General features: G+C 39.5%; 2 protein-coding genes across 4 annotated transcripts in view; one reads left to right on the top strand and one right to left on the bottom strand.

Annotated features, from left to right (window-relative positions):
* Positions 1 to 12424: 12424 nt before the first annotated feature.
* LOC124149031 (60S ribosomal protein L30-like) lies at positions 12425 to 15545 on the bottom strand. Of its 2 annotated transcripts, none has more exons than XM_046520364.1 (5): positions 15448 to 15545; positions 15266 to 15319; positions 13665 to 13810; positions 12696 to 12826; positions 12425 to 12511 (listed from the first exon to the last, which is right to left on the bottom strand). In XM_046520364.1, the coding sequence occupies exons 2-5, from the start codon at positions 15284 to 15286 to the stop codon at positions 12459 to 12461; spliced, it is 351 nt and encodes a 116-aa protein (XP_046376320.1). In that variant the 5' UTR covers positions 15287 to 15319; positions 15448 to 15545; the 3' UTR covers positions 12425 to 12458. The 2 variants fall into 2 exon arrangements, with proteins under 2 accessions (XP_046376320.1, XP_046376328.1); XM_046520372.1 differs by having other exon boundaries at positions 15440 to 15463.
* LOC124146862 (WD repeat-containing protein 35-like) overlaps positions 15498 to 19265 on the top strand; it is a 41432-nt gene continuing 37664 nt past the window's right edge. For both annotated transcript variants that reach the window (XM_048390793.1, XM_048390736.1), the window contains exons 1-4: positions 15498 to 15644; positions 16092 to 16209; positions 17312 to 17386; positions 18652 to 18744. In XM_048390793.1, coding sequence (XP_048246750.1) covers positions 15621 to 15644; positions 16092 to 16209; positions 17312 to 17386; positions 18652 to 18744 — 310 coding nt within the window. In that variant the 5' untranslated portion in view covers positions 15498 to 15620. The remainder of the gene's footprint in view (positions 15645 to 16091; positions 16210 to 17311; positions 17387 to 18651; positions 18745 to 19265) is intronic.

Raw genomic sequence — 19265 nt, 5'->3', positions numbered from 1 at the left:
GAAAACAACAGGATAGAGATAGAGAAAACCGATACATTAGGTCCAGGGGCCTAATCCACAAAGCGATCGTAGCGCTAAGATGATCGTAACTTCCATACTTTAACATAGACTTACGACAGTCGTAGCGCTACGATCGCTTTGTGGAACGGGGTCCTTGGGCCTAATCCACAAAGGAATCATAGTGCTAGGACAGTCGTAAATCTACGTTAAAGTGTTAGAGTTACGTTCACCTTTGCACTTAGATCGCTTCATGGACTGGGGCCCTGTATCACCAAGTGATTACAGTACTACTACTGTCACAAAGCTGATATGATGACTGTAGTGCTACGATAGCTTTGTGAGGCTGGGCCCAGGATGTTGATGATTATTAGCCAAGTGAGTCAGTGTTGCAAGTCCCTAGTGGTGAAGTTTCCAGAACCCAATCCTATTTATTATCATTCTATTCGTAATTCAATTTTTATCCATGTATCATATTTCTTGTCTACTGAATTGAAAGACCTTACGTTTTTCTTTGTATGATCCCCTCAGGATAACGTCAGCATGGCTGAACTTTGAAACATTTCAGTGCAATATGTAGGATATCTTTTGTCTGTGGCTCTTCATGCTAGCTTAATCAGTGTTCATCGTGTGGCATTGTCAAACTGTTGAATTTCCTTGGTACATAAATATAGCTGAATCTTGCTTCTTCCCTGATATAGCTGGAATATTGCTGACTGGGGAGTATTGACTCTCAGATGTGGCAGACATGGTAGGCGCAGTCATCTAAGGTGCTGCAATTTGCTGTGCAGAGTTGCATCCCTTAGACTGGCCAGAAACCTATAACCACAGCTTTGAATTCCATATTTGTGTCTGGTTACTGACCACTGTATTCATGGGTTTCACCAAAGTGGTAAATGTCCGAGACCTGTGTATGCCGATTGGGCTTCACGTCAAGCTGACATGCCGTGATATTACCGAATAGTGTTCAAAACAGTGTTAAACAAACTCACTCACTTTAAACGTATGATGTAAAAGATACTTTTAATGGGTCCTCTTTTTCCCCTTGGGAATTATTTTGGCTGCTTTTTCTGAACAGTGCTGAAATTTGGCGAGCCCCAGTTGAACCCAGTTGACCCTGCCATCATGTTTGAAAAGAAATTGCATTTTCCAATGTGGTATTTCAAAAAGAAAAATAACTTTTACTGGTCATGAGAATCACACTGATCAAGACTTAATTTTCAAATGTTTGATAGATTCAATACTGTACGAATAGGTGATCCACAAAACAAAACTTTACTAGCCAGCAGGGCCAGCTTTTGTTGCAAGGAATGGTCTGTCATAAACATCTCAATAGCTAACAATAATCAGCCTGTCAATGTGTGAGTGCAGGCTATTGACTGGCCCACTTTGACCTTGGACTTTGAACACAGCAGGCCCTTTCTGTCCTCCTATGGTCAGAGGACCAGCGGTTAGTTGACCCTTACATTAGTAAGCTTAAACTGCTAGCTTAAACCTTGATATTTTGCATTAAGACTTCTATCTAATAGCATCATCATGATCATATCAATTAGAGTGTGTGGTACATATTTTTTATGTTGCTGACTACCGGTAATTGCTAGTCATTGAGTGCTATTTAAAACGCCTTTTTACATGTTCAAAATACAATGACATGAAATTGATATGCCGGAAGTGTGTATTAATTTTTATCAAATACCATTCATAGAAGCCTCCCTTAGTTTACAAGCCTCCCCAAAGTCCATGTTAAACCCGAGACCATATAATAATCTATTATATGGTCTCTGATTAAACCAACCCTAACTTACTTAGTTCTGATATAACTAAGACTAATGTTGTAGCTGAACTAAACTGGATTAAGTTGAATAATTTGAATTTGCATCTATAGTGTACATAATCCTTTTATTATCCCTATTGATAAAGACTTGGACTACATTTTACCTCTAGTATACATAGTTAGAATATATTAGTGTAAGTCACTGAGATTAAATGGCATTAGATGCTGTTATCTTTGATTAGAGTCAGTAGAACACTAGCTGATGTTTGTTTAGTACTTCCATGATTATAACAAAATCACTTGATTTTCTTGTAGTGTCAGAAATTCGAACAAGACAGTTAGTATCATTTTTTTACCAAGGACTGGGGCCTCGAATTTTTGAACTTTTAAGTGTTAATCTTTCTGAAACTGTAAATTAGGCTAAATATGTCAGTATCCTTGAAGCTTGGAATGTTTTTCTTAAACTTTGTCTTTCAAGATTAAGGTTCAAACCATGTTTCGCTTCATAGGTCAGATTGTTTATTAAGAAAGTGATCCTATTTTGTTTACTATTTTGGTCGAGTTGGCACAGAGTGGGTGACATTTCCTCTGCATTGTGGATTGTAACCAACATTAAGCCATTGCTGCATTTACATTTTACACATTTTGTTCTTGCACAAACATATGGTGACAGTATGAAATAGTTGCTAAAGCAATATGATAAGCAATAATGTACTATATGTCCATTACATTATCTTTTATAATAGGGTTTTAGTTTTTCTGATCATCAAAGGAATGAAGATCAGTGTGTTATTAAAAATGAAATGCCAGAGGTTTGTGCCATTGAAAAACAGAAAAGAAATACTTGTAAAGATTTTGATACATTTCTCCCTCTTATTATCATTATAGTAATGAAATGGTCCTTACAAGGATTATATTTGTATTTGGACTTGCCAAGGTGTCTGCTTTCTCACATTAGCTCTATACTGTGTCAGGAGGCATTTAGTGGTTCATGCTAAAATATGTGTCTAGCTTTCATCAAAGGATGTGAGTGACGTTTTCTTTTCCTGGACATTCCTAAATGATGTCACATGACATGCTGAATCATTTTTGTCATGTTTGGCTCGTCGGAGCATCCAGTCTTAACTGTTCTCTTATAACTTCCTTTTCGACGATATGATGTATTATATCTAGATGTGAAATCCAGCAGCATACATTTGCACAGCAACACATGGGCTATGTTGTAAGGGGTAGCTATCAGCAGGACTGCAAGTACTCACGGTATACCTGTATATTGCAATACGTTTGTATTGCAATATTTCCACTGTTCTGGTATTATGGTATACATTCATTCTCAAATGTTTCCCTTCAAAATTGAGTGACAAAACTGCAGAAACGAGAAAGTGAATTATCTCTTTCATTGTTATCTCCCCTGTATCCATGACTACAAAATGGCGGTGGATACAGAGGTGCAGTTGGGTGTGTCATCCATCCATTTGTTTTATTTCGGATCCCTCCTCCCAACATTTAATAATCCTGCATCAGCCCAAAATTCATGGTTTCGTCTGAGGCTAGAGGAGGTGCTTAACTAAAACAGACATTTCGATTGTTAGTTTCTGTGGATTGACATACCAAAGTGGTCAACATCTGAGACCTGTCTCTTGGGGCATTCTTCCTGCATTAAGCCGACATGCTGTGATACAACTGGAGTTATGTTCAAAGCAGAGTTAAACCAAACTCATATAATCCTGTGTATTCTTCAACCCAAGTACCCGTGAAGAAAAGTTCTGCAGCATCCCATGCTTGTTGAAAGCGGCGACTCTGCTTGTCGTAAGAGTTGACTAATGGGGTCAGGCCCAACTTGGTTGATGTATGCATGTCCTCGTATCCCAATTGCGTGGATCGATGCTCATTATACCAATCACTGGATTGTCAGGTGCAAGGCTTTATTATCAACAGACCGCCAACATATAGCTGGAATATTGCTGAGTGCGGCGTTAAACAACAAACTTTGACCTAAGTCTGCTAATCACGAGACCATTTAAGATACATTTGCCACTAGTTTGAAATGAGCTATGGGCTATATGGCTTTGTCTCATGGTGTCTATCCCCGTAGTCATCAACCTTGCTTGGATGTGTTTCTGTGCAAAATCAAATAGACGTCTGGTTTCACGTTAGGTACAACAATCATGTAATGAAGTTATGTTTTTTTATGAAACAATCTGTACAGGTTTGGTGAACTTGTATCCGTGGTAATTTAAATACCCCACATCATCTTTACAATGATGTACTATTTCAAGATTTACTAAGCTCGGAGGTTGTAATGTGCTTTTTATTCATTCTCACCTATGTACATAAGGTCATAATAACATCTTAGCATTTCGTCTGATGCCAAAGATTAGCTGATCAGACATTTTGTACCTGTATAAATTTGAAAATTTGTTCTATTCGTTTAGGATGAAATACTGATACAGCTAAAACTTCGAAATTGAATCTATTCTGGCCCAAGTTCTTCAAAGAACAAAGCTGCAATATTTTGTTATCATTTATTACATCATTGTAAATTCATTTACCATATTTTCTATATGCAAATATCAGTAGATTTTCTTTTAAATCCACTGTGAATAAATAACTGAAGCATAGTGTTTCTCTTCTTTGTTCTTCATATTTTGGGGGCGGTCGGGTAGCCTAGTGGTTAAAGCGTTGGCTCGTCACGCCGAAGACCCGGGTTCGGTTCCCGACATGGGTACAATGTGTGAAGCCCATTTCTGGTGTCCCCCGCCGTGATATTGCTGAAATATTGCTAAAAGCGGCGTAAAACCATACTCACTCACTCACTCTTCATGTTTTGCTTCCCATCAGCTATTCCAGATGATTGGCCCAGAGACCATATACAGTGAACTACAGTTATAATGAACTCAAAGGGACCACTAATTTTTTATCGTTATTACTGTTTGTTATCAACATATATACATCAAACGAACGGGACCCCCTAAAACCGTTTGTCTTATCCATCAGTTCGTTATAAGCGTGTTCGTTATAAACGTAGTTTACTGTACCGATATGTGCTCTCTGACTGGCTCAACAGCCACTTTGTGTGGTTTCATGACAGAAGATATCCTCGCCTTGCGGAGTTGACTCAGGATTGAGTGGTAGGACTTAGTGTTTGTTTGTTTGTTGTTTAACGCCGCACTCCGCAATATTCCAGCTATACGACGGCGGTCTGTAAATAATCGAGTCTGGACCAGACAATCCAGTGATTGACATCAAGAGCATCGATCCACGCAATTGGGATACAATGACATGCAGCAACCAAGTTAGCGATCCTGACCAACTGATCCCGTTAGTCGCCTTTTACAACAAGCATAGTCGCCTTCTACGACAAGCATGGGTTGCTGAAGACCTATTCTACCCCAGATCTTCATGGATCCGGACTTAGTGACTTGACTGAAAGAGCGTTATTGTACCCCAAATAATTGTCCTCACAATATCAACCACTGGTTTGTATGATGGCTGTGTGAAACAACAGTTGTCACTCTTGACAAGGGAACTGATACGAGTTGGTGTGAAATAGTTTCACACCACAATGTTCTTAGCATCACGTGAAGTCAACTAGGTGTCCTAAGCACCCTGCTCCTAAATGAACCGCCTGACCAATTTCGGTGTATTGAAAAGATCTCAACGTAGTAATGCAGGATAAGTATACAAATGTAAACCATATTTAGACCCACGAGCAGGGGTATGGTGCTGACAAACCTAGAAACATAATTGGGGCGAAACGGGATTCGAACCCACAATCATAGGTTTTTGGCTTGCCCAACTCAGCACAGTGAATCGCGGCGCCTTAGACGACTGGGCCACCCGTGCCCCCTGGCTGGAGTATGTTCAGTACGATTCAGGCTGCATGGGGTTGTCATGCTGATAAAGGACACCACGTGGCATCTGTTGCAGAAATGGTGGGACAATTGGATGAAGATTGTCATCCATGTACCGCTGAGCTGACAGAACAGATAGAACCAGCTTTCATCAGTGAAAACAACCCTGTGCCAGTCACGCCAATGCCATGATATTGTAAACAGCACACAACGAGCGAGTATAAGAACACGTCTTGTTTATTTCAATTCATACTCAAAACTAACTGTAATACATCCGTTACTCCCTTGACAACCATACATCAATATCCTAGCAATATTACCTCACATATTCTATTACTTACCCTACGATCTATCTCTTAGCAACTTCCGAATCCATTCGTTCATCTAACTTCTATTTACATTCGATACACTTCCGGTAAATACTCTTCCGGTAATCAGAGTTACTCCCCTTAGCCCATTCGCACAATGCTAACATTCCTCCCTCCTAGACAATGAATGCTTATTGCTAATCTATAAGAGTAACCTATTCTATGTACAATTCAAAAATGCGAATTAATTAGAAAATACTTAAATACAATATATACATTTAATTATCAATAACACTTTTTACAAAACACCTAATTATTCAATTTAGAGTTCATAATCTTTTTGCCATGATGGGGCATGTCTCAGTCTCCTTGAACTTCTCACTCTCCGACTAGTCTCTTCATCACATGTGGAAATACAGTCCAACGGAAACACAAACTGCTGCGCACTGTCACACTGATCACTTTCTCTTTCAGCAGTTATCTGTTTAGTTTCACCTGTCACAGTCTCTGATGGCACACACTGCTCATGCTCGATAGTATCACTATCAGGTTCTTGGAGGTGACCTGGTCGACTGAAATGTCTCTTAAGAATTCTATGATTCACCACTCTTGTGCGAGCACGCCCCTTAAGAGGTACTATCTGATATGTTGTCTCACCAAGTCTCTTGTTCACTGTAAATGGCCCTGACCATCTATTACCCACTAACTTTCTAGACAGTCCATTTCCCTTATGTGGATGATACATCCACACTTTCTCCCCTTCTTCAAATGGACGGAACTTCACATTCTTACTCTGCCTTTCTTTTCTTCCCAACTGTTCTCTTACAATCCTAGACCGAACTTCTTCTCTCGTCTCTTCAATGTTATGGGTTTTGTTTGACGTGAACACACTTGCCTGGTTTCTCGGCTTAAACCCAAACAAAACTTCAAAGGGTGTCTCTTTAGTTGCAGCACTTGGAACCATTCTTATCGAAGATATTGCATTAGGCAATTTAACATCCCAATCCTTTTGATCCTTTGCCTCGATCATCATTGATAGTCTCTCTGCAATGTTCCGATTCATCCTTTCTACCTGCCCATTACAAGCAGGGTTGTAAGGTGCTGTGTGTGTCCGTCGAATTCCAAGTTTTTCACACAAGTCTTTCAGCAGTGCAGATTCAAAATTTGTTCCTCTGTCTGAATGAATCTGTTCTGGTACTCCATACCTACTCACTATCTCCCTCGCAATGACATCTGTGGTTGTTTGAGCTGTTTGATCCGGAACCGGAAAAGCTTCTACCCATTTACTCAGAGGATCAGTCATAGCAAAAATATATTTGTTTCCACGTTCAGTTGTAGGAAACGGTCCCGCAAAGTCCATATGCCATGACTGGAGTGGTCTCACAGGAATGTCAAGATTTCCTACTGGTTGCTTATCCGGTTGAGTTGGATTTTTCCTTATTTGACATTTCTGACAGGACTTACACCATGAAATCACATCATTCCTCCATCCGAACCAGAAGAATTCACTTCTAACAGCATCTACAGTTTTGTCTGGTCCAAAATGTCCCATCCTGTCATGTAATACTGTTAGTATAGTCTTTGCTTCACTCTTAGGACACACAGTTCTGTGTTTACCATCTACCACTTCTATCACCAGCACACCCTCCAATATTTTCAGCATCTTGCCCTGTGCAGTTACTAGATTATTCACATGTGTTGAGATATCTTTAGGTTTATTACCAGTCTCCAACCACTCTTTCATTGCCTGTATGTCTTGGTCACTGTCTTGTAACAACACTATTTCTTCTTTTGTCCATAGACCCCCTAGGCAAATAGCATCAACCTCAACATTTTGCGGTGCACGTGACAAGGCATCCGGTACAACCATTTCTTCGCCTGGATGATGTTGAATCTTGAAATCATAGCTTTCCATAGCAACACGCCATCTGGCCAACTTCCCTTTTGGTTCTTTCAACTTCAGCAAGTAGGACAATGGTTTATGGTCACTTATCACTGTAAACTTGTTTCCTTCCAAATACATGCAGAATTTATCTAGAGCCCATACTACTGCCAAACATTCTTTTTCTGTTGCTGAATAATTTCGTTCAGGTGCCGATAATGTCCGTGAAGCATACTCGATCACTCTACCAGACTGACTAAGGACTGCCCCTAACCCGATGTTGCTAGCATCTGTCTCTACCACAAATTCTTCCTCAAAGTTTGGATATACCAGCACAGGGGTACTACTCAATTTCTCACGTAACACTTCAAATGCTTTCTCACATTCATCTGTCCACACAATAATAGCATTTTTCTCTGTCAGACTATTCAGTGGTTTAGCAATTTTAGAAAAATCACGCACAAACCTCCTATAATAAGACCCTAAACCTAAGAACCTTCTCACTTCAGTTGCGTTAGTTGGTCGAGGAAAGTTTCTCACTGCAGATATTTTCCCTGGATCTGGTCTGATACCAGTCTCATCCACTATGTGACCAAGGTATTTCCCTTTTTTCTTGGCAAAGTTGCATTTCTTCCCATTCAGTTTCAGACCTGCCTGTCTAAGTCTTTCACACACTTTCTGAATATGTTCAAGATGTTCGTCAAAACTTGAGTAAATTATAATATCGTCCAGATATATCAGCACGTTTTCCCAATTGAGGTCACCCATTATATTCAGCATCATGCGTTGAAATGTTTGTGGCGCACCTTTTAGCCCAAAGGGCATCACATTAAATTCAAACAATCCTTTATGACACACAAAGGCTGTTTTTGATTTGTCATCTTCATTCATGGGAATCTGGTAATAGGCCTTATTCAAATCTAACGTTGTGAAAATTGTGGCTTTGCCAAGGGCAGCTAGACTATCGTCGATCCTTGGTATTGGAAAGCTGTCGCCTACTGTCCGATCATTCAAACGAGTAAAGTCCACACAATAGCGCGTACTTGAATCTGCCTTCTGTACAAGCACTAAACGACTGGCCCAAGGACTGTTGCTAGGTCTAATGAGTCCCTTATCCAAACTGTCCTGAACAAATCCCTCAATATCTGTCAAGCTATTGTGGGGTACCCGGCCTGGTCTCTGTGACACCGGTGTTGAATCCCCAGTTGGAATACAGTGTTCGATTACATTTGTACGGCCTAATTCCCCATTTATCGAGAAAACATCAAAATTCTTCTTTATGACTTTGTAGAGTCTCTTTTGTTGATCTGAGCTTACATCAGACTCATTTGACAATTCTCTTGCCATCTTGTCAATCTTCTCTCCTGTAGATATCTCAGTTGTACGTGCTTTCTCAGGAATGCTTGCAATAACAGGATTATCAATCAAGTCAGTAGAAAATGTCCCAATCACTGTACCAGCTGTTATATGAACACTATCATTGTGTGGGTTAGTCATATGCAACAATATGGTACCATTATCTCTGACCTTCTCTAACACTCTGCCACATCCAATTCCAAATCGTTCTGACCCTCGATATCCAGCCGATTCCACAAGTCCAATATTTCCAGACATTTCTTCTCCATTTGCAACAGTACCTCTCACAACTACAAACTGACGAGGGGAAAATGTCACATTACTTGTAGCGTAAATCAAGTTGACTTGTGGAGATGATGAACATTTCTCTGATACATTTTCCTGATTCGACGGATCTCTCACTTCACAACAGTCATCACCCAGAGTATATTTCAGTCCTAGTTTAGATATGATATCCATACCAAGAATAGCTGGGTAAGCCGATTTCCTCACTACTGTAAACCGGTGTGAATCCATATAATTTGATCCAATCTTGCAGTCTGTGGTTAAATCATACACAACAGATATTCTCTCCCCATCTACAGTTCGTGGTGAAAAATGAGGTTTGTCACGTTTGCCTCTCATATGCATGGCTAACTGTTCAGTAATAACACTGATCTGAGCTCCAGTATCTAACAACCACCTACACTTTCTCCCCCCAATACAACCAGGAATTTCAATCTTTGAATAATCAGATATATCTTCAGATATTGTAGCAGATACAGTTCTTTCCCAGTTATTTGTTGGCGAAAATTCATTAGCCAGAAATGTTCGCCCATCATTTCTAGCCTCTAGTAGTTTCCCTGAAATCTTGTTTCCCCAATCGACCTGCCTGACAATCTGCACATATTTGCTCTGTGTCCAAAACGACCACACTTGTGACATTGCCCATTGAATTTCTTGAAACATTCCTTAGCAATATGACCCAATCTGCCACATGAATAACATTTTCCTTCCCTATTCTGCTGACTTTACAACTGCAGCTACAGTTTCTGACAATGACTGTTGAACTAACTTCAACTCTTCTAATTTAGCAACAATAGATTGATCATCCTCATGTGACATGTCACTACCTGCTAACATTCCAACTGTTGCACTCTTACTCTGACCACATTCTACATATATCTGATTTGCCTTCTTTACAACATCATCCAATGAGGCCTCTTCGGCTACTAGCCACGACAGTTTGTCTTTTATATTTGCATTCAAGGCTTTTCGAAAATGAGCCAAAACCAGACATTCTTGGTCAACAGATCTAGTTATATCTGGGAATGCTTTTTGACACAATGATTCTAGAGCAAATCTCAAAGCAATCGGAGACTCACTTTCCTTCTGAAGCCTGTTTGTCAACTCCAATTGAAACTGTTGCACAGATTGTCCCTTGCTAAATCTCTTCAATAACGCCCCTTTCGCTTCTGTATAGCAGTCTTGATGAGCATCGGGTAAACTGATGAAGAATTCCCTTGCATCGCCCTTCAAAGATAGGTGTAGACTAGCGGCCATTTTCCTGTCGTCATTCATATCTTTCACGATGAAAAACGCCTCAAGTTGCTTCAAATGACTCTTAATCTCGTTACTATCACCACTGTCCCACTGAGAAACACCTATTCCTGCCATTTTATCTTCTTTTTAACCGCTGCCACCAATGTAAACAGCACACAACGAGCGAGTATAAGAACACGTCTTGTTTATTTCAATTCATACTCAAAACTAACTGTAATACATCCGTTACTCCCTTGACAACCATACATCAATATCCTAGCAATATTACCTCACATATTCTATTACTTACCCTACGATCTATCTCTTAGCAACTTCCGAATCCATTCGTTCATCTAACTTCTATTTACATTCGATACACTTCCGGTAAATACTCTTCCGGTAATCAGAGTTACTCCCCTTAGCCCATTCGCACAATGCTAACATTATATATCAATCTCTGACAACGATGTGGTGATGTCAATAACTGTCCTGTAAGGTCTGTTAGCCCTAATTCCTTGAGCCCGGAGTCGCCTGGCCACTGTCTGCCACTAACCACATGCCCCAAGGCATCAGCAGCTGATGATGTCACTTTCAGGAATTGATTCCAAAGAGGGAAGGTATGCAAGTACTGGTCTTCACTGGGCATAGTTACCCTGGAACTGCCTATTCTTGGTCTGTTTGATGTCTGCCTGTACTGTTGCATCAGGTTAGTTACAGCAACACAGGAGCAACCCAAGGTTCAACTTGTTTTTGAATTTTTGAAAACAAGTCACAGAATGTATTAATCCTAATCCTATTTAAGTCACCTTTTATGACAAGCAACGTGCAGGGGACTTGCTTTATAGGTTTTCTAAACCTGGAAATCAGTCTTAAGCGAGTGAAAGGCCAAACTGGTGCTGTCCTTTGATGAGTACCAACTTGGTGCAAGATACCAAGGACAAGTATTGAATCTTACCCTTTATCAGCTGAGGTGAAGGTAATGCCGCTCTGAACAGTGTTTTGGTTACATTACGTCAGCTTGACTTTGAAGGAAAGACAAAAGTTACGGAAGTCGGAAATATTTAGAGCTTCGGTAAAAGCTACCAGCACAGTTGTGATGCTGATAAACCTTGATTCGAACCATTGGATCATAGGTTTCTGGTGTGCCTTAGGGTTGAAACTCTGCACAGCTCATTGCGTTTTTGGTTACATTACGTCAGCTTGACTTGGAAGGTAAGACAAAAGTTACGGAAGTCGGAAATATTTAGAGCTTCGGTAAAAACTACCAGCACAGTTGTGATGCTGATAACCTTGATTCGAACCATTGGATCATAGGTTTCTGGTGTGCCTTAGGGTTGAAACTCTGCACAGCTCATTGCGGTGCCTTAGAACTGGGTCACACGTAACCCCAAGGTGAAGGAAGTAAACTCTGCAGGCACCCACACGCCCTCCAATCAGTCTCAGTTGACATTTTAGCTGGACACATGCTACTTTTCTGGTTCAATTTCAGTGATAGAAACTGTTTTAGTCCTCTAGTCCTTGTAATATCATAGTAAATCCCTAAATAATGTCACATTTCAGCTGGTCCTTATGATACATCAATTATTGGGCAGACTGGCAAGGAGTATAGGATTAGTACCAATTTCTAACCCTGAAATTCATGATTGCCAATTCATCTGGCAAGTTTTCCAAATATGGAAGCAATATTCCATTCAATTCACAGAACTGCAACATCATAAACAACATCTGTCAGTTTTGCTTCAACCTTTATTAAGATCTTTACATATTTATGAAGCCTGTTGCTGCTCTGTGGGCATGCTTCTGATGATGTCAGAATCACCTGAAAGACAAAAACACATTTAGTCAAGTGCTCAAAATGAAATTTTGGATCTACACAACATCTTTAATTTCAGCAATATTCCAGGCATATCAGACAGATTGAAAAGTATGGTTATGTATAAATAATTTAATCTATGAAAATAGCTTTTGAAAACTTTGATCAATCAGTTGTCAAATCCTCCTACCTGGATCTGTGATACTGAGGGTGCAGACTCGGAAGTACTTTCCACAGGCCGTTCCCAGCTCAATATTGTTTCCTGAGTAGTGGTGAACGCCTGTCTTGGCCAACATAGCGTAGTACTCTATCTCACTCTTCCTACAAAGGAAACATGTTGCTATTAACATGATTAACAGAAGTTTTGTAGAACAGATACATAATCAGAATGCAGAACCACCTGCAAAATAAGGTATTAAACAATGTTGCAAATCATTGTTCAGGTTGTTGGGCGAGTGACTACAACTGCTTTAAGCCACAAACTCGACATTCATGGTCCCATAAATAATGTGATCATGCTGATGGAGATCAAACAGTGATTGATATGAGCAACGTCTCAAGGTATTGGGGTACGATAACATGCAATCAACCAAGTCACTGAACATGACAACCCAATCCCTTTAGTCGTTTCTTACAAGCATAGGAATCCTACGCTTTCACAATATATCTTTAATTTACCTCCATGTTGAAAACAATCTGCAAAACAAATAACTTTGAACCCTAGTTCCTACATGGAAAATGACAAATCCATTTGAAGCAATACAAGAAGCTCCACTTACACCAGAGGTTGTCCAATGCAGAATCAATCAGTGTAATGCACCTGGACATGTTTAGTCACTTGTGTTACAAACCTGTTAACCCAACTGACAGGAGCCAACTTGAGATATAAAGAAGACAAATGTTAATAAGGTGTGACTCCATCTTCACCAGATCAGGCTCCGAAGTCCATTACAAAACATGCATTTAATCATGGGTTTGACGTCCATAGTGTAACATTTTCACATAAGGAATTTTCTTTTTCAAAGATAAGCATTCACATCTCCTTTCACTCTTACAAAGTGAAATAGTTCTTAAATGATGTATACTTTACAGAAATGATTCTTTGGAAGAGATGCATTTTTCTAATGGACGAATGTGAATCCAGCTCTTGTTCACCTACCTGAGGGGAGGGGTGTTGTTGGCAATGATAACCAGCTTGGCCTTGCCACCTCTCAAGGTTTTCAAAGTCTGCTTGTAGCCCAACACATACTTCCCACTTTTCATCACCAGGGCCAGGCGGGCATTGATATTTTCTGCACTCTTTTTCTGTAATTCACGAAATATAATCAATCAAGAATACTGTGATTGCTTTTTACCCTCAACCACCCCTACAAGAAGCGGATCTTGCCACAACAAGGTAAGACAACTGTCAATGTCAAGCCTTCACTACAATCCCAACAGAAAGACTTCCGCCCATATCCCCCCCTCCAAAAGTTATATATGTATGCATTGCTGCTCAAACCTTTTAATTATATATATTTTTGAGGGGTACGAGCGGAAGTCTTCCCTTTCTGTGTACAAAAATGTACCCTAGCCAAAACCAGAAACCAAGTCCATTCCACTGTAGGTTGTATTGCGCAATGCGCCTAATTGGTTCCATGAATGGTTACATGTACAACACATCCTGGGCCCGTTCCACAAAGCGATCTCAGAGCCTATGTATGGAAGTTATCATCTTAGCTCTGATATCGCTTTGTTGAACGGGCCCAGGACGTGTCATACATGTAACCGTTCATGGAACCAATTAGGCTGACAACAATCATTGCTCTGTGGAACATGGTCCTGTATGTCAAACCTCAGTAAAATTCAACATGGCAGTGTGCATTGTATATTTTTCTCAAATATTCCACGATGCACAGCATTATCCAGCATCAACTAGACATCAGACAAACCAGAACAACATGAACCGGTTTCGGAATATGGACTCATTCCCGTTTAGGGTACCTTTCTGCGTCTGGCTAGGTACATTTTGTTAATAAATTTCTGTATTCAGAAACGTAACTGGGATACAAAACTGTAGTACCCGTGCCGATAAGGACCCCTTCAGACCCATTTCATATGTTACTCATGCCGCCCAAATGTATGGACGGCCATTCGGTAAAAAAATACAAAGTTGAAAAAAGGACAAAAGTACGCAATTAAGATAAAATATACTACTCAAAAGACGTTAAGGATCACCCGATTCTTTCATAATGGTAAAGTTAATCTGTCATGGCATGGGAGATGAACTATAGTAATATGAAAGAATCGGGTGATCCTTAACTTCTTTTGAGTAGTATATTACGAATATAGAACTTTATTGAAAACGTCCTTTCGTGCTCACTGACGTTCTTTCGTACACATTTTTCTTTCTCTTCTTATGACGTCTTTTCGTAACATTTGACTATTAATATTGCATACTTTTGACATTTATTTCAACTTTGTATGTTTAACGGTCGTCTGTTTGTTTTGTATTTTGACCTTTATTAGGAACATTAAGTTCTTTATTCGTAATATTTGACCTTAATTGCGTACTTTTGTCATTTTTTTCAACTTTGTATTTTGTTGACCAAATGGCCGCTCATAAATATGTTCCGATATGGTTTATTATAAGTCTTACAACTGACATTAATGCACCAATCATAACGCCATTAGCGAAATCTTACTAAGTGACCCATGTATACTTCGGTCCTTTTCGCCACATGGCGTTGTGAAAGCAAACCACGTGGTCAACATGCTTACCGATTTCTTTTGGGCAACCATTTTCGCGGATTTTGTTGAGCTTGTCGGCTAACCCTGCAAATTAAGACATGGAAATAAGTTTATTTTGCTTCTGAGTTCAAATTTTTATTCTGGTTCTATTTCAAATAGGAGAACCGAGCTCTCTGAAGTGATTAAAATTTGCCACAAGATCACCTCACTACCTTTCTCGACGAGCACCTTGCGCTAAAAGGATGATTACCCAACATGCTCTGCGCAAGTCTCGCGAGATCTCCCATACATTCCTGAGAAGTATGGCGGCGTCCTGCAACATTTCTGTGTAGTGTGTTTGATACTTTATGTGCCTTTAGAGAAATAAGCCTTGACCACCAGCAATATGTTTGTCTATCTTAGCAAAAAGGTTCGTTTTATTTATTCCAAAATTAGCGATGTCAATAAATGTTTAGCTTCATTGACATTTCTGTTTGATTCCAGAATCCGTTGCCAATGAAGCTGAGTTGATGTATCGTTAGCTTCTCATGGCAACTGACATTAGCACTGCATACTCTCCTGCTTTTCAGTGTTAAACAACAAATTAATCAGTCACAAATTATCTTAAACATATACATATATTTTTGCGATGAATTCTTTATTTCATTGTTGTAACATCGAATGCAGTAGCAGCTTCATTTTTTAGCAACAAGTCACTTGCTGAAATTAATCTTATGATATCATTTCTCACTGGGGTACTTGTGTTTGAGTTAAGTATTTTATTAAATAGTGTCATGGGTTTTTAACATAAAATCTGTATATTATGATTTATTTTAACACCCAAAGGCTATTGTTAACTGTCTTTTGCGTGTTACAGATAGCTATTCCTAATAACACCCGACTGCGGTGTGTGTCATGGAACAAGGAGCATGGCTACATTGCATGTGGAGGAGAAGATGGTCTGCTCAAAGTGCTCAAATTGGAGACCCAAACAGGTAAACAATATATCTTTGTCCAAATTAAGAGTTTAACTAATCATTGATGTACATTGCGCATGGTACAGTATGACTCTATATTATAGCGGGCTCTATATTATTGCGGTATCGGTAAATCTCATAATCCACACCCTCTGCAAGCTCTGTTGACTGTTCACTTTTGCAAATCTAAGCACAATATTTCATCACATGATCGAATACAGGACTCGTTGCAGTATGTCACTGCTACTCGTAATTACACATGTAAACTTTTTTTATGATAGATTCTGGAATGTTTTTGAAGTGGAATTACCCCTACCTACATTCAATATTGGTTAGAAAAAAATGCACTTGTTTGGACAATGTCCCTTGCCCCAACATAATCTTATGAATACTGATTATGCATAATCCCAAAGAGGAATTAATGTAGACCTCATAATCCACACAAACCACACCACAAAACAGTGATACCGCGATAATAAAGAGTTGCCTGTCCTTGAGTTGCTAATGACAGATACTTTGAAATCATTTACAAACACTTCTTCAACTTATAGTTAACCCTCTGTAGTTCTTTACAGTGTATTCGACTGTTGTTCACCTTAGCCAAAATCCTGATGGATACTGTGATTAGGTATAATAAGAAATAATATAATGATTTTATAAGTATCATTCCTTTTTACACTATATCATCGGCCCATGAAGATCCGGGGTAGAATAGGTCTTCAGCAACCCATGCTTGCAAGTAAAAGGCAACTATGCTTGTCGTTAGAGGCGACTAACAGGATCGGGTGGTCAGGCTGATGCATTGATGCTTGTCATGGTTCCCAATTGCGTAGATCGATGCTCATGTTGTCAATCACTGATTGTCTGGTCCAGACTTGATTACTTACAGACTGCCGTCATATAGCTGGAATATTGTTGAGTGCGGCGTTAAACAACAAACAAACAAACAATACACTATATTATCATATTTATATACATAGTCTCAGTCTTCAATTACTTATTCATGTAAGTGAAGTAACAATACCACGTCATGTATATAATTTTCCTTGGACTAACACCATGCATGAACACATGCACCTATGTGAGATTGTTATTGTTAACACTGTGTTTTCTTATCTAGGGAAAGACATGAAAGTGAAAGGTCTGGCAGCTCCAAGCAATTTGTCCATGAACCAGTCACTTGAGGGACATAGTGGTGAGTAGAGTATCATCAGCGTCACTGGTTCAACTGTTGCTGCATGAAATTGAACACATATATTTAATGTTTAAGGGTCAGTTTGTAGTAATGAACAGTTTAAAGAATATATTCTTTATATTTAATGAATGCAGTGATAGTACATACCTCCCCAAATGCTTATCCAACACTCTTAGATGTTTTGCTTAATAGCTACGTTTTGTTTTTTGAAACAAACTTATAATTTGAACATGATACGTGTGACAGGTCACAAATTTCATGTTGATTTCCTTGCAAATGAAAAAAGTGAAACTGACCCAACTATTCAGTAGTGCAAGAGAATTGTTTTAAGATAGCTTATTGTTTAAATGCCTTCACCCCCAATTATGATTCTCTGGCCCATCCTATAGACCCGGCTGCGTCATACCGAAAGACCTTAAAATATGTTACTTGTTGTTACCCTGTCTGGCGCTCAGCATTAAAGGGCTAAAACAAGGACTGGTCGGCTCAGAGTCACTATACTGTGTCTGAGTGGGGTATTAACGTTAAACTGCAGCATGGTATCTCAGTGAGCTAGCACTGTAAGTCGGCATCAGTCCGGACAAGTACAAGTGAGTGAGTGAATTAGGTTTAACATCGCTTTTAACAGTATTCCAGTCATATCGCGGCGTTTCAGCTTAATGTGGGAGGAAAGACCGAAGTGATGCAGGTTTCAGACTTTGGTGAAACCCACGAGCACGGGTATGGTGCTGACAAACCTAGAAACATAATCGGGGCGAACCGGGATTCGAAACCACAATCATAGGTTTCTGGCATGCCCAAGTGATGCCACTCTGCATAGCGAATCACAGCACCTTAGACAACTGGGCCACCTGTGCCCCCTCCGGACTAGTACAAGCAGCCACAAACACTTGCATGCACGTCGCTGTATAAGTGCATCTTGAACGCGACGCTGAACCCAATTTCACCTCACCTCACCATCCTATGGAAGGAATTAATTCAAGAAATCATTGCTATATTGAGATTAAATCTGATTTTTGGTAAGCACAAGTGTTAATTGTTTTCCTTTGTCATTATATATATATTTATGATTTCTTCGTATACTGACACCTTTTCATTGACTTGCAAGAAACATGGCATAGTGACATGATTGTTTCATCTTTCAACAGAACTTTCTTCTATATCATGACAAAATTTGAAAATTCAGAAGGTAATTTTGGATGATGATCAGTCAGTGTCCTGGAAAATTGACCTATCTGAAGCCCTGCATTTGCAATTTCATGAAGGTGCTGTCCAGTGTGTGACATGGAATGAACATTACCAGAAGCTGACCACAAGTGACCAGTACGGCCTCATCATTGTATGGATGCTTTACAAAGGTAATATTACATTCTACTACAGCACTGTCAGCAGTAATCTGTGTAACATTACCTTCATATTTAGTATTAACTCTACAATAGGATATATGAATGTACTGTATTCAGCTTTTCTAACACTCTGCTTTGGTACTGCAGCACCCTCTAGAACTTCTTAGTACCATAAGGAGTGACAGATCATCCTTTTGCCAATCTCATTAAAATCTGATCATTATTCTGATAAGGTAGCACTCGCCATCAAGGTCTGATTAACTTTCCGTAGGAGATAATGCCAGAAGAATCATGAGATAACTTTGATATGACAGTGAAAATGAAGAATGCCGGGGTTCTTGAGCCAATTAAATGTCAACTTGCTAAAATGATTTGGCTTCATTTTGTTACCACCTTCATTTAAAAAATATGATCTTGCCAGAAGAAAATCTACACAGAAAACACATGTTCTATTGATAGTATAAATATTTTGGTGTAAGATGACCATAGCCTTTTTATTCTCCTTTGAACTGCCCATTGATATTCGTTTTGGT

This window comes from Haliotis rufescens, unplaced genomic scaffold, assembly GCF_023055435.1.
Source record: "Haliotis rufescens isolate VD_foot unplaced genomic scaffold, xgHalRufe1.0.p SCAF_1, whole genome shotgun sequence".
Taxonomy (NCBI): Eukaryota; Metazoa; Mollusca; class Gastropoda; order Lepetellida; family Haliotidae; genus Haliotis; species Haliotis rufescens.
Note: the sequence above shows the minus strand (reverse complement) of the source record. Positions and strands in the feature narration are given on the sequence as shown.

Bases quoted from the DNA above. Each gene is read 5' to 3' on its own strand.
- LOC124149031 (XM_046520364.1), bottom strand. From the start codon at position 15,286: ATGGTTGCCCAAAAGAAATCG. The intron at 12,827-13,664 runs GTAGGTGAACAA...TTTCCTTTGTAG, and splicing joins AACAACACCCCTCCCCTCAG to GAAGAGTGAGATAGAGTACT. The intron at 12,512-12,695 runs GTAGGAGGATTT...TTTGTCTTTCAG, and splicing joins CCTCAGTATCACAGATCCAG to GTGATTCTGACATCATCAGA.